Source organism: Phyllostomus discolor, chromosome 5 (assembly GCF_004126475.2).
Source record: "Phyllostomus discolor isolate MPI-MPIP mPhyDis1 chromosome 5, mPhyDis1.pri.v3, whole genome shotgun sequence".
NCBI lineage: Eukaryota > Metazoa > Chordata > Mammalia > Chiroptera > Phyllostomidae > Phyllostomus > Phyllostomus discolor.
Genome location: NC_040907.2, coordinates 38,684,849 through 38,704,274, shown reverse-complemented (window position 1 = coordinate 38,704,274; position 19,426 = coordinate 38,684,849). Strand labels below are relative to the sequence as shown.

The following is a 19,426-nucleotide window of genomic DNA, read 5'->3' as shown; positions in this document are numbered from 1 at the left end:
CCTAAAAGTGGCCATCCCATTGTAAGTGGAGACCATGGACAGTGTCCTCACCAATATCGTCATCATTTTTTTTTATGGTCCAACATGGCAGCACTTTACTGTCCTTATCAGACTCTGTTCCAGGTATAACTGACTACCCTTTCTTCTCAAAGTGGTCCTGTAACAGGGTGCAGCCAAGGCGGGGGAGAGCCAAGTAGGGATTTGTAATGAGGTCCACAACTCAAGGTTGTCCTCACTCCCACCAGTCCAAGCTCGGGGATGGGACACTTGGAGCAGGGCCATTGAGAGCTGTTTTGCATAGCAAAAGTTTTGCATCTAACCTCTGGCACGGTCATTTAACATATCTATAATTTTTAATTGGTTTCATGGATATGTTAAATAGCTGTGGCCACACTTTGAGCCAGGGAGATGAGAGTGACTTCCACCCAGGATGTAACTGGGAGGCAACTCCTCCTGGTTACAGCCCCTGCATGAGAGCTTGGAAATGATTGGCTCCATGCCATGGGGCCACACCTGCCCGGACTCACTATGGCAGCCCAGTAAAGCTGGAAAAAATGCGGGAATGCTGGCAGGTGTAACCAATTGTGGGAGGAGTCGGAGATGGGGGTGCAGAGGAAGATTGGCACCAGGATTTAAAATTCAGGCGCAGCACCCACTTGAGGTTGGGACTACACAGCTCTCCAGTTCTCCCTCTGGCCGCATGACTTAGGAAGCAGGGGAGACTTTGCCTGGAAAAAAAGGGATGAAAGAATTCTTGCTGGTGGGCCATGATAAGTTGCCACATGGCTTTGAATTAACTAGAGATCACAGTGGTGACGCGGCTGATGGTGCTGGGAACCGAGGGAGGCCTGCCAGCAGAGCACAGAATCCTGGGAAGAACTAGAGGCTACCTGAGCCATGGGCTTCTATTTCTTTTCCTGAGACACGGTGCCCTGGACTGGGCAAAGGGGGAAAGGAAGGACTCTGTGCATTTGTGGGTGTTCTAAGGGACTTTGGGATCTCAGTGAAGACATTAAGTCATTACTCTTAAGTTTGTATGAACTTTCGAATAAATAATTCCTTTCCTTTTCATCAATCTCTAGCATTGAAAACCGTCTTTTCCTGCTGGTGGGCAAGATGAATCTAGTACAGGAGGGGGGACCCCCAAAGCAGAAGAGGGGGTCCATTCGGTGATAGTACATCGTTTACCCCCACCCCCGGATCTGTTCTGTAACAGTCCTTACATTCGCTCCTGGGGCCCCTGTTCCCCTCTTCTTGACTGATTCCTCTTCTTCCACCAGCCCTAATTCCCCAGAGTTCTGGGTCCACTCCTCGCAGTGCCTTGGGCAGGAAATGATGCTCACAGCCTTGTCTTTTGTCCCGAGCCCCAGGCCTCTGCATCTAGCATCCTCCTGGGAGGCTCCTCAGGAATGACCCACAGCCCCAGGACTCACAGGACCTAAACGACACACCCTCCCAACCTGCTCCCGGCCCTGTCTCCCCTCATCTGCCCACCGTTCATTCTTCTAGACACTCTTACACACGCACACACACGTGAACCAGTCACCAGGGGTGCTGCTAGTGAACCCTGTAAGCTGAAGTCCCTGTGCCCATTACAGGTGATTCTTGGACTCGCTGAAACCCCAGGATGGCTGAAGTCGATACAGTCTCTTAATTCACGTCCCACACCAGTGCCTCCAGGACACCCTGTGTGTGAGCTGGTAACTCAACCTCTCCCCAAGGACTTGCTGCCCCAGGAGTGCCCTGCAATAACCCAGGCCAGCACGCCAGGTCTATTGGTTTCAATCTCAGGTAGATAGTCTATCAGCCACAATCTGGGATGGAAGGAATAGTCAGTACTTCAGGCAGATCTAATCAGTCCTTGCACCAACCCTTGACTGATCTCCTTGACTCCCTGGGGCAGGGCAGAAAGAGGAAAGGACAATCCAGCTGCTTCCTTTTACTAAGGGGGAACCAGGACCAGAGAAGGCAAGACACTTGTTGCAGGTGTCCAGGAAATCGAGGTCTAGATCTGTGGTTTCTCAACTCCCAGGCGGGGCAGATAGGCAAGGGGGTGGGGGCTCGGGCCAACATCCTCTGCTGCTTCTTAATGTGCTCAAAGGTCGTGTTGGGGATGGCAGGATTTTCTGCTTGACCCGTTAAGATCCTGGGAGGGTGAGGGAAGAGGAGGAGGGTGGGGAGGGAGGAGGAGCTACCCAATGGGACATTCCACAGACTGGAGCTGCCCTGACCTGGGAGAGAACTGGGTGCTGCTGGGAGCTCCTGCCTCCCACCCAATCCCAACTGCAGACCTTTCAGGGACTCTGGGCCGTGAGGAGCTGTGAGGCAGTGTCCAAAGAGGGTCAGCATGGCCTGCAAGCAGTGCTCAAACAAGTGGGCCATTGCCAGTATCGCCAGCGTGATCCTGGTGTTTGTCATCGGATTGGTCCTGTGCTTCACGCTGCAGGAGGTCGCCCAGCCAGGTAGGGGCCTCCCCGCCATGCCATTAGGTTGGCTTCCATTATGGCTCACTCCTTGTCCCCACCGAGGCAGATCTAGTCTGCCCTCACCACCAACCCTCCTGGGCCCCATCTACAGCTCTGATGGCCTCCTCTCTCTTCCTGCATCCCGACCAAGACTCACCCCCATCCACAGCTGCATTTGCCTCTCTCATTGCCGACCACACCAAGACCTCTCCCCCGCAGAAGGTCCCATGGGCCTTCCTTACCTTTCTCCTTCCCCAGGCTTCAGTGGCCTGAAGACCATCCCTTCTGTGCCCCCTAGATAGGCATCTCTTCTTGGAGGTCATGTGGGCCAAATTCAGCCTTCCCCCCCACCCCCCAGCTTTTGTCCCTGTGCCCCACTCGGTCACACAGTGCCCTGGGAGCAGCCTCCCCTGGTCCCCTGCATCAGGCCTGTCTCATTAGTCCCTGCACCTTGAGGCTTCAGCTTTCTGCCCTCTGCAGACCACCTCACTGCCTCCTCAGGCTCCTGGGCTCCTCCTGGACCTCTGCAGCTGCCTCCCTCTGACACACACACACAGTCTCTCTGCCACCAGTGAGACCTTTCTAACCATACAACTCACTCACCACCCTCAGCGCACACCCAATTCTTTTGCTGGTGGTCAAGGCCATTTACAACCTGATCGCAACTCTCTTTTCAAATCTTGCCCTAGTCCATGTTTCTACATTCCATCTGACCAAGCCAATGGCTATTTCTTTAGGCAACTCCTATTCCCTGCAGTCAAGACTCTGCTTATAATCGTTTTTCTGTCTGGAATAACCTACCTCCCTTCTCTGTCCAAGTTATGCCTATCCTGCAAGCCCCCCCCATAAATGTTCCCTTCTCTGTGAACTTCCTGACTGCCCCAGGCTGGTGCAGAGCCTCCTTGCACCCGGGAGCCCGCTTATTTCCCTCTCTCACAGCACTGATGACCCCCAGGGTCCATTGTCTCTCCTCTAGATGGCAAGCCGGATGCACCCTGGGAGCCCTGAGAGGGAGGGTGGGTGAATGAACAGGAGTCCTGGCCTGGGGCAAGAACGGATGCCGATAGCCCCCTTGGCCTTCCTTCTAGGCTGTAAGCAGGATGAGGCTTGTCGCCCTGATGCAGACATGCTGGACTACTTGCTGAGCCTGGGCCAGATCAGCCAACGGGACGGCCTGCTGGTCACCTGGTACCATGGTGCTAACAGCCAGGAGGAGATGAGGGCTGCCCTGAACAGTAAGTCCAGCTTCGAGGACTGCGACTGGCCCGGCAGGAGTGGAGGAGCTGGAGGGATAGCAGAGGTGGGGACAACACTGCCTAGGAGGTCCCCAGTTGTCATACTCTGCGTGAGGGAGGGGGGGCTCAGGGAGGTCAAGGGATGGCCCAGGCTGTGCAGCTGATAAGCTCTGAGCCCAGGACTTGAACCAAAGTCTGATTCCAAAGTCATCGTGTCCTGCCCTCCCTCCCAGTTCCCCCTCCCATGACCTCTCAGGTGACAACTATCCCTGCTAAGGAGGCATTTGCCCTCAAAGTCTAAGGAAACCAGAAAGTGTGAATTTGAGGCCCAGCGTGACCAAGCACGAGCTGCAAAAACCCAAGAGAGCCATGCAGCTGCTCCAAGCCTGTGGGTGACTGCCCGCTGCGGAGATGTGCATGTTCCACAGGGCTCTCCGGGGCCTACAGGCAACTTGTTTCATGGGTGCCATGTGACAAAACTAAAAAGGCTCAGAAAAGTTGGGTGACTTGCCCAAGATGACACCAACAGTGGCTGGGCCGACATAGGATGCAGAGTGGTTGGCCCCATGCTCTTGGCCACTGATTTCCGGCCGGGGCACACGCCTGGGTGGCAGGCCAGGTCCTCTGCTGGAGGCGTGCGAGAGGCAACTTACTGATGTTTCTCTTGCTTGGGGGGGGGCGGCAATGAGAAAGGAATGGCCCTGAAATTTGAGCATACTTCAGAAGACACAGATTGCTGGCTCCATCCCCAGAGTTTCTGATTCAATGATTCTAGGGTGAGGCCTGAGAATTTGCATTTCTGGTAAGTTCCCAGGTGCTGCTGATTCTGCTGGCCCCAGGACTACACTTTTAGAACCAGTGCTCAGCCAAAATCCCTCAATTTTGGATGAGGAAACTGGGGTCCAGAGTTGGAGACAGTTTTGTCCAAGGTCACACAATAGGTCTGAAGCAGGGCAAGCCCTTGGCACCAAGCCTCTAGCTTTGTTCCTACAACAGAGGGACTAGGAGTAAGTGCCTAGAAGATTTGCTGAATGAATGAATGATTATGGAGGAGAGGCTACCTCAGACTGAGGGGAGCCACTTTGCTGTGCTTCGGAGATCACGTGTGATTAGATGGCTGACGGCCTGACCTTGGTGATAAGGAAGAGAGACGCCTCCCTCTGATGAGAGAGGCAGGCCAGAGAGGGAGGATTCTTATCGAGGAGATAAGGCCTGAGGCAAAGAGGACTCATCACCCCTTGCTCATCCCACGTCAGCCCTGGGGCAGCAGAGAGATCCAGCCCCACCGGGTTGGTACCTTGACCAAGAATAAAGTCAAGGGCCCCACCCAGGTGGTGCCAACAGCTCAGCAGCATGAAGAGGCCTTCTGAGCAAAGCTTCAGGGATGCAAGGAGGACCTCAGGCCTGGTTTCTTCCTGATGGCTCTGCCAGGTCCCTGGGGTAGGCCCTTGGGAGGGAGTGGTGCCACTACTGGGGTGGGGACGCTGATGGGACACCAGGGATAGGACTGAACTGGTGAAGTCATCTTAGACGTGATTGGACAGTCATGCAGAGAGGAGGGGCCAGAGTGAAGGCCTGGGAGGCAGACATAAGTGTGTTTGAATTTTACCTTGGCCTTTTACCACGAAGTCATTTGGGGCAAGTGGTTTCACCTGTCTGCAGCGCAGCGTTTTCCTCTGCGGAAAGTGGCTTGGTGGGATGACTACCATTCACCATGCCAACCAGGGCACTTTTTTTTTTAAACCAGAAGAGTGTTTTTTTTTTTTTCCTTAAATATTTATTTATTGTTAGACGGGGAGGAAGGAAGGGGGAAAGAGGAGGAGAGAAACATTGATCTGCTGCTTCTCCCACTCCCCCAACTGGGGTCCTGGCCCCCAACCCAGGCATGTGCCCTGGCCAGGAATCAACCAGCAACCTTTTGTTTGCAGGCTGATGCTCAATCCACTGGAGCACACTGGCCAGGGCAAGAGGGTATTTTTTATTTATTTATTTTTAATGGCTTTTCCCCCCACAGGGCACGTTTGATAATAGAAGAGATCATGATTAGCAGTTATGCAGAGATAACAGAAATATACCAGACTATCCTGGGCCAATAGGGACATATGGTCACCCTAGTTAAGTGAGCTACTCCATGTAAATAATAATTAACACTCCGTGAATACCTAACCAGGGATATTTTATTATTTAATTCTAGCAAATGAGAAGGAGACACAGAGAGGTCAGGTAACCTACCCAAGGTCACACAGCTTGCTAATGTTTAGCACTGGGACTGGAAGCTAGCAGAATGGGTTCAGGGTCTGCACACGCAGGCACAATGTTCTCCTGCTTGGGTGTGAAGTACAGAGCTGACGTGGGGGCAGGGGGTGTGGGCACAGGGGGGTTGGGAGGACTTGGTCACTGCCTGCCTGTTCCCCCTGGAGAGCAGCATTTCCTCCTTCCTAACTATGCCCTAGAGGACCAGGACTCCTGCTGTGACTGCAGGAGCCTGACCCTTCCCTCATCTCCTATTCCTTCTTCATACCCCACTCAAGCAAGTTGGGCCCCTGGACTCAGCATCTGGAAGGTACATAACAGGCTTAATGATAAGGGAGTGAATTTTCCCAGGAAGCAGCTGGACCCAGGTAGCAACCACAAGGAAGCAGGTTAGGTCCAGAACGCACTCTCCGTCGCTTTTTAGTCCGAAGTGCTGAGCACCTGCTGGGCGCCTGCTCTGAGCCAACCTCAGAAGAGACACTTAGAAGGAAGATGTGGTCCCTGTGTTCAAGAGGCTCACTGGTCTCATGGGAATAGGTTAGGGCAAATCAAGGAGGCAGCAGCATCAGAGGGTCCGAGGACTGAGAGACCCGGCCTCAGTCCAGGCTCCCTCCCGATGCACCCCACCTCCCCCAGACAGGAACTGGCCAGTTAGGTGGGGTAGGAGACCCCTCAGCATCCATTTTCTTATGTACCCTTGTATCTTCTGTCCGGCCACCCCGTTGGGCCTGGCTTCTCTGGGCCTCACTGGGGGCCAACCCTCTGGACCTCTCTCTGTAATCCCAGGTGACCAAAAGTTAGGATAAGAAAGAGTTTGTGTTCAAGCCATACAAATAAAAGCTGCCCTCATAAAGCCCTTTCTCCACATCTTCTCTAACATTTATTTGTTTTATTTTTAAAAATATTTTATTTATTTTTAGAGAGGGGAAGGATGACAAAGGAGGGGAACATTGATAAGTGAGAGAAACATTGATTGGCTGCCCCTTACAGACCAGCCAAGCCAGGCACATACCCTGACTGGAAATCAAACCAGAGACCCCTGGGTCTGTGGGGCAGCGCCCACCCCACTGAGCCACACCAGTCAGGGCTTGTCTTATTGTTAATAGCCATCCTAACAGGTGTGAGGTGGTATTGTGACTTTTGATTTGCATTTCCCTTATAATTAGTGATGTTGAGTATTTTATATCTGTCGGTCATCTGTATTTCATCCTTGGAAAAGTATCTATTTAGGTCATTTGTTCATTTTTTTAGTCAGATTGTTTGGGGTTTTCTTATTAAATTATATGAGTTCTTTATATATTTTGGATATTAGCCCCTTACTGGAGGTTTGCAAATATCTTCTCCCATTTAGTTGGTTGCATTTTTGCTTTGTTGATGGTTTCTTTTGCTGTGCAGAAGCAGCCTTTTTTTTTTAATGTAGTCCCATTTGTTTATTTTTTCTTTTTTTTTTTTTTAAGATTTTATTTATTTATTTTTGGTGGGGGGGAGAGAGAGAGAGAGAAACATCAATGTGAGGTTGCTGGGGATCCTGGCCTGCAACCCAGGAATGTACCCTGGCTGGGAATCGAACCTGGGACACTGTGGTTCCCAGCCCGCGCTCAATCCACTGAGCTATGCCAGCCAGGGCTGTTTATTTTTTCTTTTATTCCCCTTTGGATTCAAGTTCACACACACACACACTCACACACACACACAAACCCTCTGAAACCAAGGTTCCTAAGTTTAGTGCCTGTGTTTTCTTCTATGTATTTTAGATTTTATTTATTTATTTTTATAGAGAAGGGGAGGCAGCGGGAGAGAGAGAGAAACATTGATTGGTTGTCTCTTGTTTGCACCCTGACCAGGGACCAAACCTACAACCAGGCATGTGCCCTGAGCAGAAATCAAACCAGCGACATTCTGTTTTGCAGGACGATGCCCAACCAACTGAGCCATACTGGTTAGGGGTCTTATATGTATTTTATTGTTTCAGGTCCTACATTCAAGTCTTTAATTCATTTTTAGTTTATTTTCATGTACGGTGTCAGATAGCAGTCCAGTGTCATTCGTTTTCAGGGGGCTGCTCAGTGTTTCCGATACCATGTGTTGGAGGGAATTTCCTTTCTCCAGTGTGTATATATTCTTAGCTCCTTTGTCAAAAGTTAGTTGCCCATATATGTGTGATTTATTTCTGAGCTTAACTCTGTTCTGTGTGTTCTGTTCTTAATTGGTCTGTGTGTTTGTTTTTCTGACAACACCGTACTATTTTAATTCTTGTATCTTTGTAGTATAGTTTAAAGTCAGGGAGTATGATACTTTCAGCTTTGCTTATTTTTCTCAGGATTGCTTTAGCTATTTGGGGTCTTTTGTGGTTTCACACAAATTTGAGGAATTTTTGTTCTATTTCTGTAAAGAATGGCATTGGGATTTTGGTAGAGATTCTATTAAACCTTATATTGCTTTAGGTAAGATGGCCATTTTAACTATATTAATTCTTCTGATCCATGAACATGAAGTATCTTTCCATTTCTTTATGTCTTCAATTTCTTTCTAAGATTTTATTTATTTACTTTTAGAGAGGGAAAGGGAGGGAGAAAGAGAGGGAAAGGGAGGGAGAAAGAGAGGGAGCAAAACATTGATGTGTGAGAGAGACATCAATTGGTTGCCTCTCACACACTCCCAACTGGGGGCCTGGCCCGCAACCCAGGCCTGTGCCCTGACTGGGACCTTTCAGTTCACAGGCCGGCACTCAATCTGCTGAGCCACACCAGCCGGGGCTTCAATTTCCTTCAACAATGTCTTATTTTCAGTGTACAGGTCCTTTGCTTCCTCTGTTAAGTTTATTCCTAGGTATTTTATCCTTATGTTGCAATTGTCGATGGGGTTGTTTTCCTCACTACTCTTCCTGATATTTCCTGTTGGTCTACAAGAACACAACAGCTTTTGTCTATTGATTTTGTATCCTGCAACTTTACTGTATTAGTTTATTGTTTCTAACAGTCTTCGGATGGTGTCTTTAGGGTTTTCCACATGTCAAATGATGTTATCTGCAAATAGCGAGTTTTACTTCTGCATCCCCAGTTTGGATGCCTTTTCTTTTCCCTGGCTGATGGCTCTGGCTAGGACTTCCAGTTCTATGTTGAAAACATTGGTGAGAGTGCGCATCCTTGTCTCATTCACCATCTTAGAGGAAAAGCTCTCGGTTTTCATCATCGATGTGTTAGCCGAGGGTTTGTCGCAGATGAGCTTTATCATCATTCAGCAACCTTCCCGAAGCCCGTATCAGATGACGTCTGCCTGACTGAGGTAACTGTATGAACTCAAAAGACAAAAGTGAGTGCTCAGCGCTGTCAGGGTACAGGGTGCAGATGGACACACTTGTGCACTTCATGTGGGGACCTGAAGCACACCGACTTTTCTGGACAGTAATTTGATAATGTGGGCTTGAAATGCGCCTGTATTGCCCTGCCCCAAGTTCCACAAGTAGGGACCGGAAGTCATCAGAAGATCGTCGTGATAAAATATGCATCAGTGTCTCAGGAATAGGAGGGAGGAACTAAATCGAGGAGTGAACCCTCCATAGGGGCCTTTGTAGCCTTTTTTTCTTTGATGAAGCATATAAAAGTTTTTGAAAATATGCCATAATGTTGAAACTTTTGAAAAAGATTGACAATGATAAATGCAGTGTGGTCTCAAGTGTATACAAACTACACATTGACAAAAAATGGAAGAAAATGTACCAAATAAATAAAATCTTAAAAAAAAGAAAATATACCAAAATGTGAACTATGATGGAAATATAAATGAACAATTCCCTTCTTCCTGCTTTTCTGTATTTTTCAAGTGTTCTCTAACAAACACGCAATTGTTTTTACTATGAGAACAACTGTTTAAGAACAGTCAAGAACTGATAGGGCTCCGCGTCTCGCACAGGCAGCGTCATGGTCCTGGAGGCGGACATCACCGTAGAAGGGCTCAACACAGCCAACGAGACAGGGGTCCCCATCATGGCGCACCCCCCGGCCATCTACAGCGACAACACCCTGCAGCAGTGGCTGGAGGCTGTACTGGCCTCTTCCCAGAAGGGTAAGCACCTCTCAGCCCCCTCCCCAGCTCCCTGGTCCTCTGGTCCTCAGGCAGCATGTGCAGGGACCACTCCACTGGGAGGCAAGGCCAGCTCCCGTCATGAGTTGCTCATTGCCTTGGCTTCCCAGCCCCATGTTCCGGAGGCCCGGGCTCAGGGAATTCTAGATGGGATGGGGGGTACAAAAGGACACATCCTGGATGGTATCTCCTGGACATAGGTGAGATGGAATGGAAGATGTAGCTCATTCCTGCTCTGGTCCTTGCTCCCTCGGTTAGTGCCGCCTGTTTGAAAGCCCTTCTTCACATCTGACCAGAATAGGGTCCCATTCTTCCATCCTCCCCTCCCCTCCCCAACCCCTTACTCCCCACTCCCACAGACACACACACCACACCTGCTCTTTCTGCCCCAGGGGGTCACGTCTTCCAGTTCCTTCTTCCCTGAGCATGAGGGGCCAGCTTCCCAAGCCCTTGGCCTCCTCCCCACAGGTATCAAGCTAGACTTCAAGAGTCTCAAGGCCGTGGGCCCCTCCCTGGACCTCCTGCGGCAGCTGACACTGGATGGGAAAGTCCGGAGGCCTGTGTGGATCAATGCCGACATCCTGAGGGGCCCGAATGTGCCTATCTCCATTGAAATCAACGCGACACAGTGAGTGCTTCCCTCTGCCCCAACTGTGCCCAGCCCTCTTCCTTCAACATTTGGCACAGGAAGTGCTCAGGGGACCTTTCCTGAGTTTGCCTCCAGATGTACCAAGTATTCTGACCTCTGAGCTTCCACTTAGGCTGTTCCCTTTGTTTCATTTCAAATGCCTCTCCCCCACTTCCTGATGAGCCTTTGTCCACTCACTGCCTCCTCCAAAAACTGCCCCAACATCCCAGGTGACATCCACACTGCCCCCTAACACAGCCCTGATTTCACTGGGGTTACCCGGCATCCCCAATGATCAGGGCAAGGTGTGGCCTGCTAGAAAAGTCTAAAATGCTGGCTCCTTGCCCGGCTCCCATGAAACCCCAGCACTGCCACCAACAGCCCTCACATACACCAGCTGCATGCATGCTGCTCTGCAGTCTACAGAGAAGGGCCGCATAAAAGGAGAGAATATATCTGATTTGATTCTTACGTAGCATTGCTAGGCGAGGAGTCTTTTCTCCCCATTCTGCAAATAAGCGAGCTGACAACTGAGGCTTCATTTATTAAATGTTTATTATGTGCCCCAGGCACTATTTTAAGAACTTTAATTGTAGAATACCATTTAACTCTTACAATGAGAATGAGGTAGGTACTATTATCTTCATTTTGTTAGTACAGGACCTAACTCTTCGAATGACCTAAGTCTAGTAATCGGCCAAGCAAGATTCAAAGCCAGGCCTTTGATGCTAAGCCCCACACTCCTTACCATCCCTCCCTCCAGCCATCTAGCTGTCCACCCCGCCAGCCAACAATCCAGCCATCCAATTTGTGTGACTCTCACATGAGGTGCATTTGGAAAGCAGCAGTTTGAAAAAATGTAGTCAGTGGCGCAAGATAAATATGGTTTGTCTTCTGGGAGTATTGATTTTACTCAATAGTTTGGGGAGAAGGATCTGGGAACATTTTTTGCCTATTAAAATTTGCATCAGGGAAAAATCTGATTGAAATTTTAAAGTCAAATCTGAAGCTTCAGAGACTCTCACAGCAGGCAGAGCCCAGATCTCCACCCCTGGGGCTCTGGATTTCATTGCCTCTGTCCATATGGGGATGTTTAAGAGGCTCTGCCACACCCCCCTCCTCGCCCCCAGGAATACCATCTTTGAGAATGAAAGAGGTTGAATGAGCTGCCCAAGGTCACAGTCATGACCTGAAGCCATACCCCACTGACTCCAAAATTCATGCCCTATTTGTGGGACCTTAAACAAGCCACTTCTGCTCTTTAGGCCTCTGCTTCTGTGCTTTCAGACTCAATGGGCCTTGCTACATCCTAGCACCGTGATGGGAACGCAGGAGACGAGGAAGGGCCAGCCAGGCTCAAAGAAACCGATGTCTCTGATTCTCTGCAGGTTCCTGGCCGTGGTCCAGGAAAAGTACCCTGAGGCCACCCTGTCTCCAGGCTGGACCACCCTCTACGTGCCCCTGTTCCCGAACAGCACATACACCCGAGCCATGGTGGAGAAGATGCAGGGGCTGGTAGGAGCGCTGCCACAGAGGGTCACCTTCCCCGTGCGGGCTGTCATGGTGCGGGCTGCCTGGCCCCACTTCAGCTGGCTGCTGGGCCAGTCTGACAGGTGAAAACTCCCAGCCCCCTGGCCCAACTCCTGCCCCTGCCCAACCCACCCCCAGGCACTGATCCTAGATGCTCATGGCTGGCAGAAACTTAAAGATTCTAGTCTCATCCGCTGGTGCTCACATCCCGTACTCCATCCCTTTCTGCTCGTACACTTCTGGTGACAGGCTGATCACGATCACCTGTGGCAGCCCATCCATTTGTGGATAACTAAGTCTCTGCCTGTTTGAGTTCACACTGAGACACACTTTGTCTCCCCACAGCTTCCTCCCACGGGGAGCAGCGGTGGGGCTGCCCAGATTGTCCCTGCCACCTCTGCCCCAGGATAGTCCCCCGTCTCCACTCCTGCAGTCTGTTCCCAGCCACCCTGCCCCACCCTCAGCAGCTCCCCACAGGACACTGAGGCTTCCCCCTCCTCCACACCTGGCTTCCCCCGCCGTCCCCTCTGCCTGTCCCATTCTGTCCTTGGCCCTTTCCTAAAACAGGAAATAGGCATCCTCTCCCTCCGTCTGGGCTTCTGCTTTCAGTTGTCATTCCTGAAGCCCCAGTGGCTTCTCCTGGCCTCAGGAGGGGGGTGGTGGCCTGGAAGAAAGGGCTGGTGGGAAGTCAGCTGCTCTGCCCTTGCCCAGCTAGGGTCCAGTTCTGAGCACAGGGACTGAGGACCAAGCTGGGCCCAGACGGACACCGAGCCTGCTCTCTGGGCCCCAGGTACAGCCTGACGCTGTGGCAGGGCACCGCGGACCCAGTGTCAGTGGATGATCTCCTCTACTTCCGAGACAACTGTGCCACCCACCAAATCTACTATGATCTCTTCGAGCCTGTCCTGTCGAAGTTCAAGCAGCTTGCCAGTAGGGAGTGACCTAGGAGGGCGGGGAAGGGCAGTGGGCTGGATTCTGAACTGGGTAGCACTGGTGGACCAGAGTACAGCAGAGCTGGAGGGGCCGGACATCGGAGGGGGACATCCTGGGCGGCACAGGGAGAAGATTTACTAAGTCATTCAGCTTGTGCATAGCACAGCTCGGGCCGGAACCCAGAGAATGTCAAACCCCATTTACTTTGCCTGGCAGCACAGTTTCTCTGCGGGTTACTCTAATGTTTCAGAGAGGGACCTCTCTCTGCTCCACCTGCTGATCGGTGATCCAGGTGCTGCCTGTTCTCTTGTTCGCACCGCTCATTCCCTTGACCCCAAACCTAGGAAAGCCTGCCGTTAAGCCACATCAGAGGGGATCCATCAGATTCAGCATTCCTTCCTTGGGAGCCATCTGGGTGAGGGGGGAGAATAAGAGCTTTGGGACCAGACAAGCCTGGCTCCGTCGGGTTCCAATCCCAGCAACTCTGCTATTGGCTGTAGGATCTTGGGAAAGTCACTTGTAATCTACAAAAGGGGAAATCACAGCTACCAGGCAGGTCGCTGTGAGGGTCACAAAGCGTGTATAGCCACAGCTCTCAGGAGGCACTCTGTGAATGGCAGCTGCTTTATTGTGACAATTTGGGACCCCACAGTGAACGCCACACGGAAGCGAAACTACTACACAGGGGGCAGCCTGATCCCTCTTCTCCAGCTTCCCGGGAGCGACAGCCTGAGGGTGGAGTGGCAGGTTCCCGACATCCAGAGCAATGGAACAGCAGTGACAGTTCAGCTCCCAGGTGAGGTCTGCCTACAGCCCCTCTGCTGCTAGCTAAGCTGCAGGGACTCTGTTACCATGGCCACACGCCAGCTGGGAGGTGGGGGAGGACAGTGTTGCCAAGGGGATGGAGTCCCTGGCCCTCAGACCAGCACCTCTGCGCCCTTATCCACTAGCAATGGCCAGGAGCTGAGCTGGCAGCTTCTCAAGTCATTGCGATGAGCCCTGGGCATATTTCTGAAGCAGCTCTTCTACCTGGAGCGCAGACCCAGTCCCCAGGTTCCAGACAGTGGAGGCACCAGCTACTCCTCCTTGGCTGCCTGTTACCTCTCTGCTGCCCCTTTTACAAGGGGCTCTGACGCCCCATGATAACTGAACCCCAGCCAGTGTTGCCTCCACCGCGTCTTCCAGACAAAGAAGGCATGATCCTGCTGAACGTTGGTCTCCAGAAGCCCACAGCTGGGGACGCTGTGCCTGTCGTACGTGCCCCGGGTAGCCCTACCCTGACGCTGGAGTCGTGCCTGCTGCAGCTCGCCGCACATCCTGGACGCTGGGGAGTCCATCTGCACATAGCAGAGCCCACGGCCCTTCGGCCGTCCCTGGCGGTGCTGGCCCACCTCTCCGACCTTGGTCACCTTTCTCGGCCTGTGTGGGTGGGGACCACAGTCTCCTATGGCAGTTTTGCAGTGCCTGGCCACGTGGCCGGCGAAGAGTTGCTTACAGCTGTGTCTGAGGTTTTCCCCCACGTGACAGTGGCACCGGGCTGGCCCAAGGAGGTACTAGGCAGTGGCTACAAGGAACAGCTGGTCACAGATATGCTGGAGCTGTGCCAGGGTCTCTGGCAACCTGTGTCCTTCCAGCTGCAGGCGGGGCCACTGGGCCAGAGCATGGCTGGAGTCGTGGCCAGGTTACTGGCAGCCTCCCCCCGGGCCACTGTCACAGTGGAACACAGCCCTGCGGAGGACAGCTATGCATCTGTGCGGACAGCGCTGCTGGCAGCCAGGGCCGTGGACAGCACCAGGGTGTACTACAGGCTGCCCCAGAGTCATCGCAGAGATTTGCTGGCAGATGCTGGCAGAAACTGACCACCCAGGGGTGCTTCCCATGGGGGAGGCAGGAAGAAATAAATGCCTCTGCCTTCCTCCATGCACTGCATGTGTGTCCTTGGCAGGATGGAGTGGGAGTGAGGTAGCTGCTGCGAGTGCCTAGAGGGTCTGGAGGCTGGGGGCCAGATCATTCCGGTTGTCCAAAAGGAACTTCTCACAGGCCTTGAAGGTGTTGTAGAACTCAGAGGAGAGGCCGGCCACGTTGGTGGTCACGTAGGTGAGAAAGCCCGAGGTGGCCTGGTTGTAGTAGGACACCTGCAGGACAGGAAGCAGCACTCAGAGAGGCTGGGCTGGGGAGGGATGGGAGCCACTCGGGCCGTGGAGAGTCAGCCCAGCAATCCTGCTGAGAGGGCAACAGCCTGGGCCCTTAGGAGGCTACATGACTGGCAGGTGGGAACTCCCCCAGCAGGTTGCCCCGACCCTAACTTCCCTGACACTGCGCTGTCACGGGGGTCTCCCCTGCCAGCTTGGGTTTCCAGGGCCCAACACAGAATCCTGTTTAAATGAAGGTCTACTGGGGCTTTGGAGACAGGTGACAACTAAGCCCAGGGATTGTCCTGAGAAGCTCATCCGTTAAGTGCATTATATCTGAACGAGTCTCAGGGCCCTAACAGCAGCTGTGAGCCAAGGAGGGGGGCCGCGTATACCCACCCTCGCTCACTCTAATTTTCAACACCTCTCCCCCACATTTTCAACACCAACGGCCCTGCTGAGTTTGATGGGCCCTGAGAACCACATGAAGCCTTCCTAGACAAGAAGGGGCATGTGAGTCAATGAGATGAATATTAGATCAGAACCTAGGCCTTCTGCCCGCAGCATCCAGGGCTTTTCCCAAGACCCTGCAGTGGCCTCGGACTTCTCTGCATAGATTAGATCTTAATGAAGGCTTACTGCTAGCCCCCGATGTTCTCAGGCTTCCCCAAGCTGGAAGAGCCCACTGTGGGGTGGAGGTGGGGGCCCAGGGCCAGAACTGTGTGAGCCCGACAGCGCTGAGTTCTGTGCGCATGTGGATTTGGGGTGGATCAGGGTGGAAGTGAAAGGGACCCCGAGCCTCACCTTGGTCATCTGGTCCCCCTCACGCCAGAGGCAGAAGCCTGAGCAGAGGGTCTCCCCACGCCTGTACTTGGGTGTCTCAGGGTGCGTGGGCAACGTGACTGACCTCAGTGCAATGACATAGGGGTCCCTGGAGTGGAGGAGAGTAGGGAGGGGCAGAGAAGGAGAAGATGAGGGTTTGTCCTGCCTGGCCCAGGCTCCAGAACCCCTGCTCCGGCACTGACCCAGGCTCTGGAGCCTCCCTCGGCACTGACACCAGAGTCTAAAGACATGTAAACTCCGAAAGGCACGGCCTGGCTCCAGCCGGGCTGGAGAGAGCAGGCACCTGTGTATTGGCAGCACTGCATTCACCAGGAGCCAGCGTGACTTCAGGGCAGATTTCCTAGGCCAGCCCCTTAGGGAGGAGTGGTGGGGTTGTATGCTTCACCTTCCTGTGCCTGTCTCTAGCGCAGCCGAGGCAGACGAACCACCCTTCGGCCAGCGTGGGGCAGTAAGAGGGTGGAGGCCAAGGAAGCTCCATGTGAGAAAAGGCCTTGCCACCTCAGAGTCAGAGCCTACCCTGCTTTGGAGCATGAGCGACCAAAAAGGAGGTGTGTTCCCTGACCCCATCTCACACACCATAGCTCAGAAAAGCCAGGTGGCACCTGGGGTCCCAGAGCCAATAGGAAGCATGGAGCCAACTCTAGGCTGCTGTCCACCTTCCCGGGGAGGGATGGGCTCCCTGCCCACCTCCTACCCCAGCAGGCAGGCACCTACCCGTTGTCACAAGGCTTCCGCCGGGAGGCCAGGATCACAAAGTCCTGAGGCTTGGGGTCATTGCCAAGAGCAGAGCTGATGACGTAGTAGATGGCATCGTCCTCATCCACCTGATGCACTAGCTCCACGCTCCTGTGGGGAGGCCCAGAGCTCAGGGTCTGAGAGTGTCATACCAACTCCTCATAAGAGAGGGGGTCTGGCCCAGCTCTCCTTGAGTCAAGACTTAGAAGACACTTCAGTCCCTACACAGCTCAGCAGGGACTATGAGAGGACAGGAAGGCCCAGCCCAGATGCGTTCACACGCACGTGCGTGCGCGCACACACACACACACACACACAAGCAAATACACAGCTGCAGAACTAATAGGGCAGCAGAGCTGGGCTGCACCCCTCAGATCTGGGTACATTGTGCCCGTGGGCCCGTACACTCACGTAGGCTTATACCAACACACACGCACACGCACACATACACACACAAGCACACACGAGGACATCCGCAGAGGTGCGCATGACCACGTCCAGACCTGCCACCTTGTCCCCTGCTGTTCCGCCCGCACTCAGGCTGCTTCAGGAGAGGGGTGGGCAGAAGCAGCGAGGGGCTCTCTCTCCTCTCCGGCCACTTCCCGCCAACCCCATCAAGTATCACAATCTGATCGAACCTTCAGGGCCCACACCAGCCTGCCTCCTTCAAGCAGCCTTCCTACCACAGAGCCAGCTTCCCCAATATCTACCAGCAATCTCCTCTCAGGCTTCTCAGACGGCACTGCTGGCAAGCCTGGGGTTACCTAGACAGACCAGGCCTTTTTAAAGCAGCACAGCCCTTTTGGAAAAGAAATCTGAAGCAGAAAGCCCATGTGTCAACAGCCACAAGCGGGCCTGCTCTAGTGAGGACGCATGGGGGTAGGAGGGAGACGTCCAATTCAATAAAAATCAAATGACCTGCTCACCGGATTTCTAAAAGCAGAGGTGCCCCTTACAGATAAACTCAGGAACACCCGCTCCTCATAATAAGCCATTGCAGAAGCGATCAAAGAAGCCCCCACCCCAAGCAGTAGCTGGAACTCTTTTAGGAACGTAAAACTCCACAGAACACAGATTGAAAGTCACATCTCTCCCTGAGTATAAATCCATGAGCCACCTCTTAAGTACCCATTTTAAGAGGAGGAAAAAAAGTCCCAGAAAGAAAGCAACTTGCCCAAGGTCACACAGCTAGTTGGACCAGAAACAGGACCAGGCCTTCTACATCAATTCCAGGCTCAGTCGCTTCTCTGAAGGCTCAGAACAACCCTGACCCTGACCCCCACCTAACACATAACTACAGTCCACACCCTACCCCCGTTAAAGGCCAGCCGTGGCGGAGCATAAAAGGAGGCTCAGAAGGACACCTGAGGGCCCACCCTCCCCGCCAAGCCTGAGAAGGGACCCTTCCCCACCTGCACCCTGGCCCTTACTGGTAATGCTTGTCCCACTCGGGCCTCCGACGCAGGTCTGAGAGCAGCAGGAAGGCGTGGGCTGCATCCACATGCACCAGCATCTCCATGTGGAAGGAGAGGTACTTGTCATCCTCCAGAGTGTACAGAAGCACCTGCATGGGGCAGAGGGCGGCCTCATTCCTGCATCCCCCTCCCCAGGCTAGGCCAGTGGTGGGGTGGGCTGACTGGGATGTTGGAGGCCAGGGCTGCAAGCTCAGGACCACCACTGACTTGCTGAGTGACTGTGGATAAGTGACTCAACCTCTCTGAGCCTCAGTCCCATCCCTATGAAAGAAGACGTTGGGAGAATTCAGCACAAGTGGACAGAAACATGTCTTACAAAGCAGTGACTGAGGCAACAATGGAATAGCTCTTCAGAGCTGGGTGCCCACCCAACCCCCTAATGTCATGGGTGGGGAAGTGACTCATCCTAGAGCACAGGCAAGAGTGGCAGAGCTTGTCTTCCCTCAGCCCGTGTTTGTCCATTGCCCCCCACGCACCCCTGCTGTGACTCACAGTACAAGGAGCAGAGAGAGGGAGGAGGTGGCTGGGCAAAGAGCAGCAGGGATGGGAGACGGGGGCAGGAGGGTGGGCGGGCAGGAGAGAAGGGTTCGGAGGCTCTCTGCTCCAGGCCCTGTGAGGACAGGTGTTTCCATGACCGGGTTGGCTTCATAATCTCATCCCCTTTTGACATGAGTGGCTTGAGAGACTTTGTGTTGCTTGCAGTCAGCCACCTCTGGCTGCTCAGAGGAGAAATGGTGGGGGGGTGGATGGGGTCGGCTACCTGGTTGAGCTCCGAGGACAGCACCCAGTTGTCCTTGGCCACAAGCATCTTCAGGGAGGAGACATTGTTGTAGCTCAGGTACACCTGGACAGGAAACACAGAGATGCCTCGCCTTCTCCCCTTCCGCAGGGTGCGGTGCCGAGGCCAGGTTGAGGGGGGAGAAGAACTTGGGTCGTGGAGGAGGGTGGGTGCTGGGCTTTGAGGAAGAAGGCCCAGACCTGGCCAGACTCAGCCAGTAACCCGGACAAGCCACACCTCCTCTCAGGGCCTCAGCTCCCTCCTGCCAAACAGGGGCAAAGGAAAGCCCTTCGCTAACTGTATGAACCTTGAGGCACTAGTATCTTGTCCTCTTCC

The 19,426-nt window shown here is 53.2% G+C and overlaps 2 protein-coding genes across 3 annotated transcripts in view; one reads left to right on the top strand and one right to left on the bottom strand.

Moving 5' to 3' along the window:
- Positions 1-2,234: 2,234 nt before the first annotated feature.
- Positions 2,235-15,045, top strand: FAM151A (family with sequence similarity 151 member A). Of its 2 annotated transcripts, XM_036026151.1 has the most exons (8): positions 2,236-2,462; positions 3,554-3,700; positions 9,866-10,018; positions 10,505-10,664; positions 12,053-12,277; positions 12,985-13,124; positions 13,780-13,923; positions 14,313-15,045. In XM_036026151.1, exons 1-8 carry the CDS (start codon positions 2,348-2,350, stop codon positions 14,984-14,986), a joined length of 1,758 nt encoding a protein of 585 aa, XP_035882044.1. In that variant the 5' UTR covers positions 2,236-2,347; the 3' UTR covers positions 14,987-15,045. The 2 variants fall into 2 exon arrangements, with proteins under 2 accessions (XP_035882045.1, XP_035882044.1); XM_036026152.1 differs by lacking the exon at positions 12,053-12,277 and having other exon boundaries at positions 2,235-2,462.
- The window catches only part of ACOT11 (acyl-CoA thioesterase 11), a 45,503-nt gene continuing 37,278 nt past the window's right edge, over positions 11,202-19,426 (bottom strand). The window contains exons 12-16 of the mRNA XM_028513213.2: positions 19,073-19,156; positions 18,268-18,401; positions 16,817-16,948; positions 16,064-16,190; positions 11,202-15,262 (exon numbers count right to left, since the gene is read on the bottom strand). Coding sequence (XP_028369014.1) covers positions 15,107-15,262; positions 16,064-16,190; positions 16,817-16,948; positions 18,268-18,401; positions 19,073-19,156 — 633 coding nt within the window. The 3' untranslated portion in view covers positions 11,202-15,106. The remainder of the gene's footprint in view (positions 15,263-16,063; positions 16,191-16,816; positions 16,949-18,267; positions 18,402-19,072; positions 19,157-19,426) is intronic.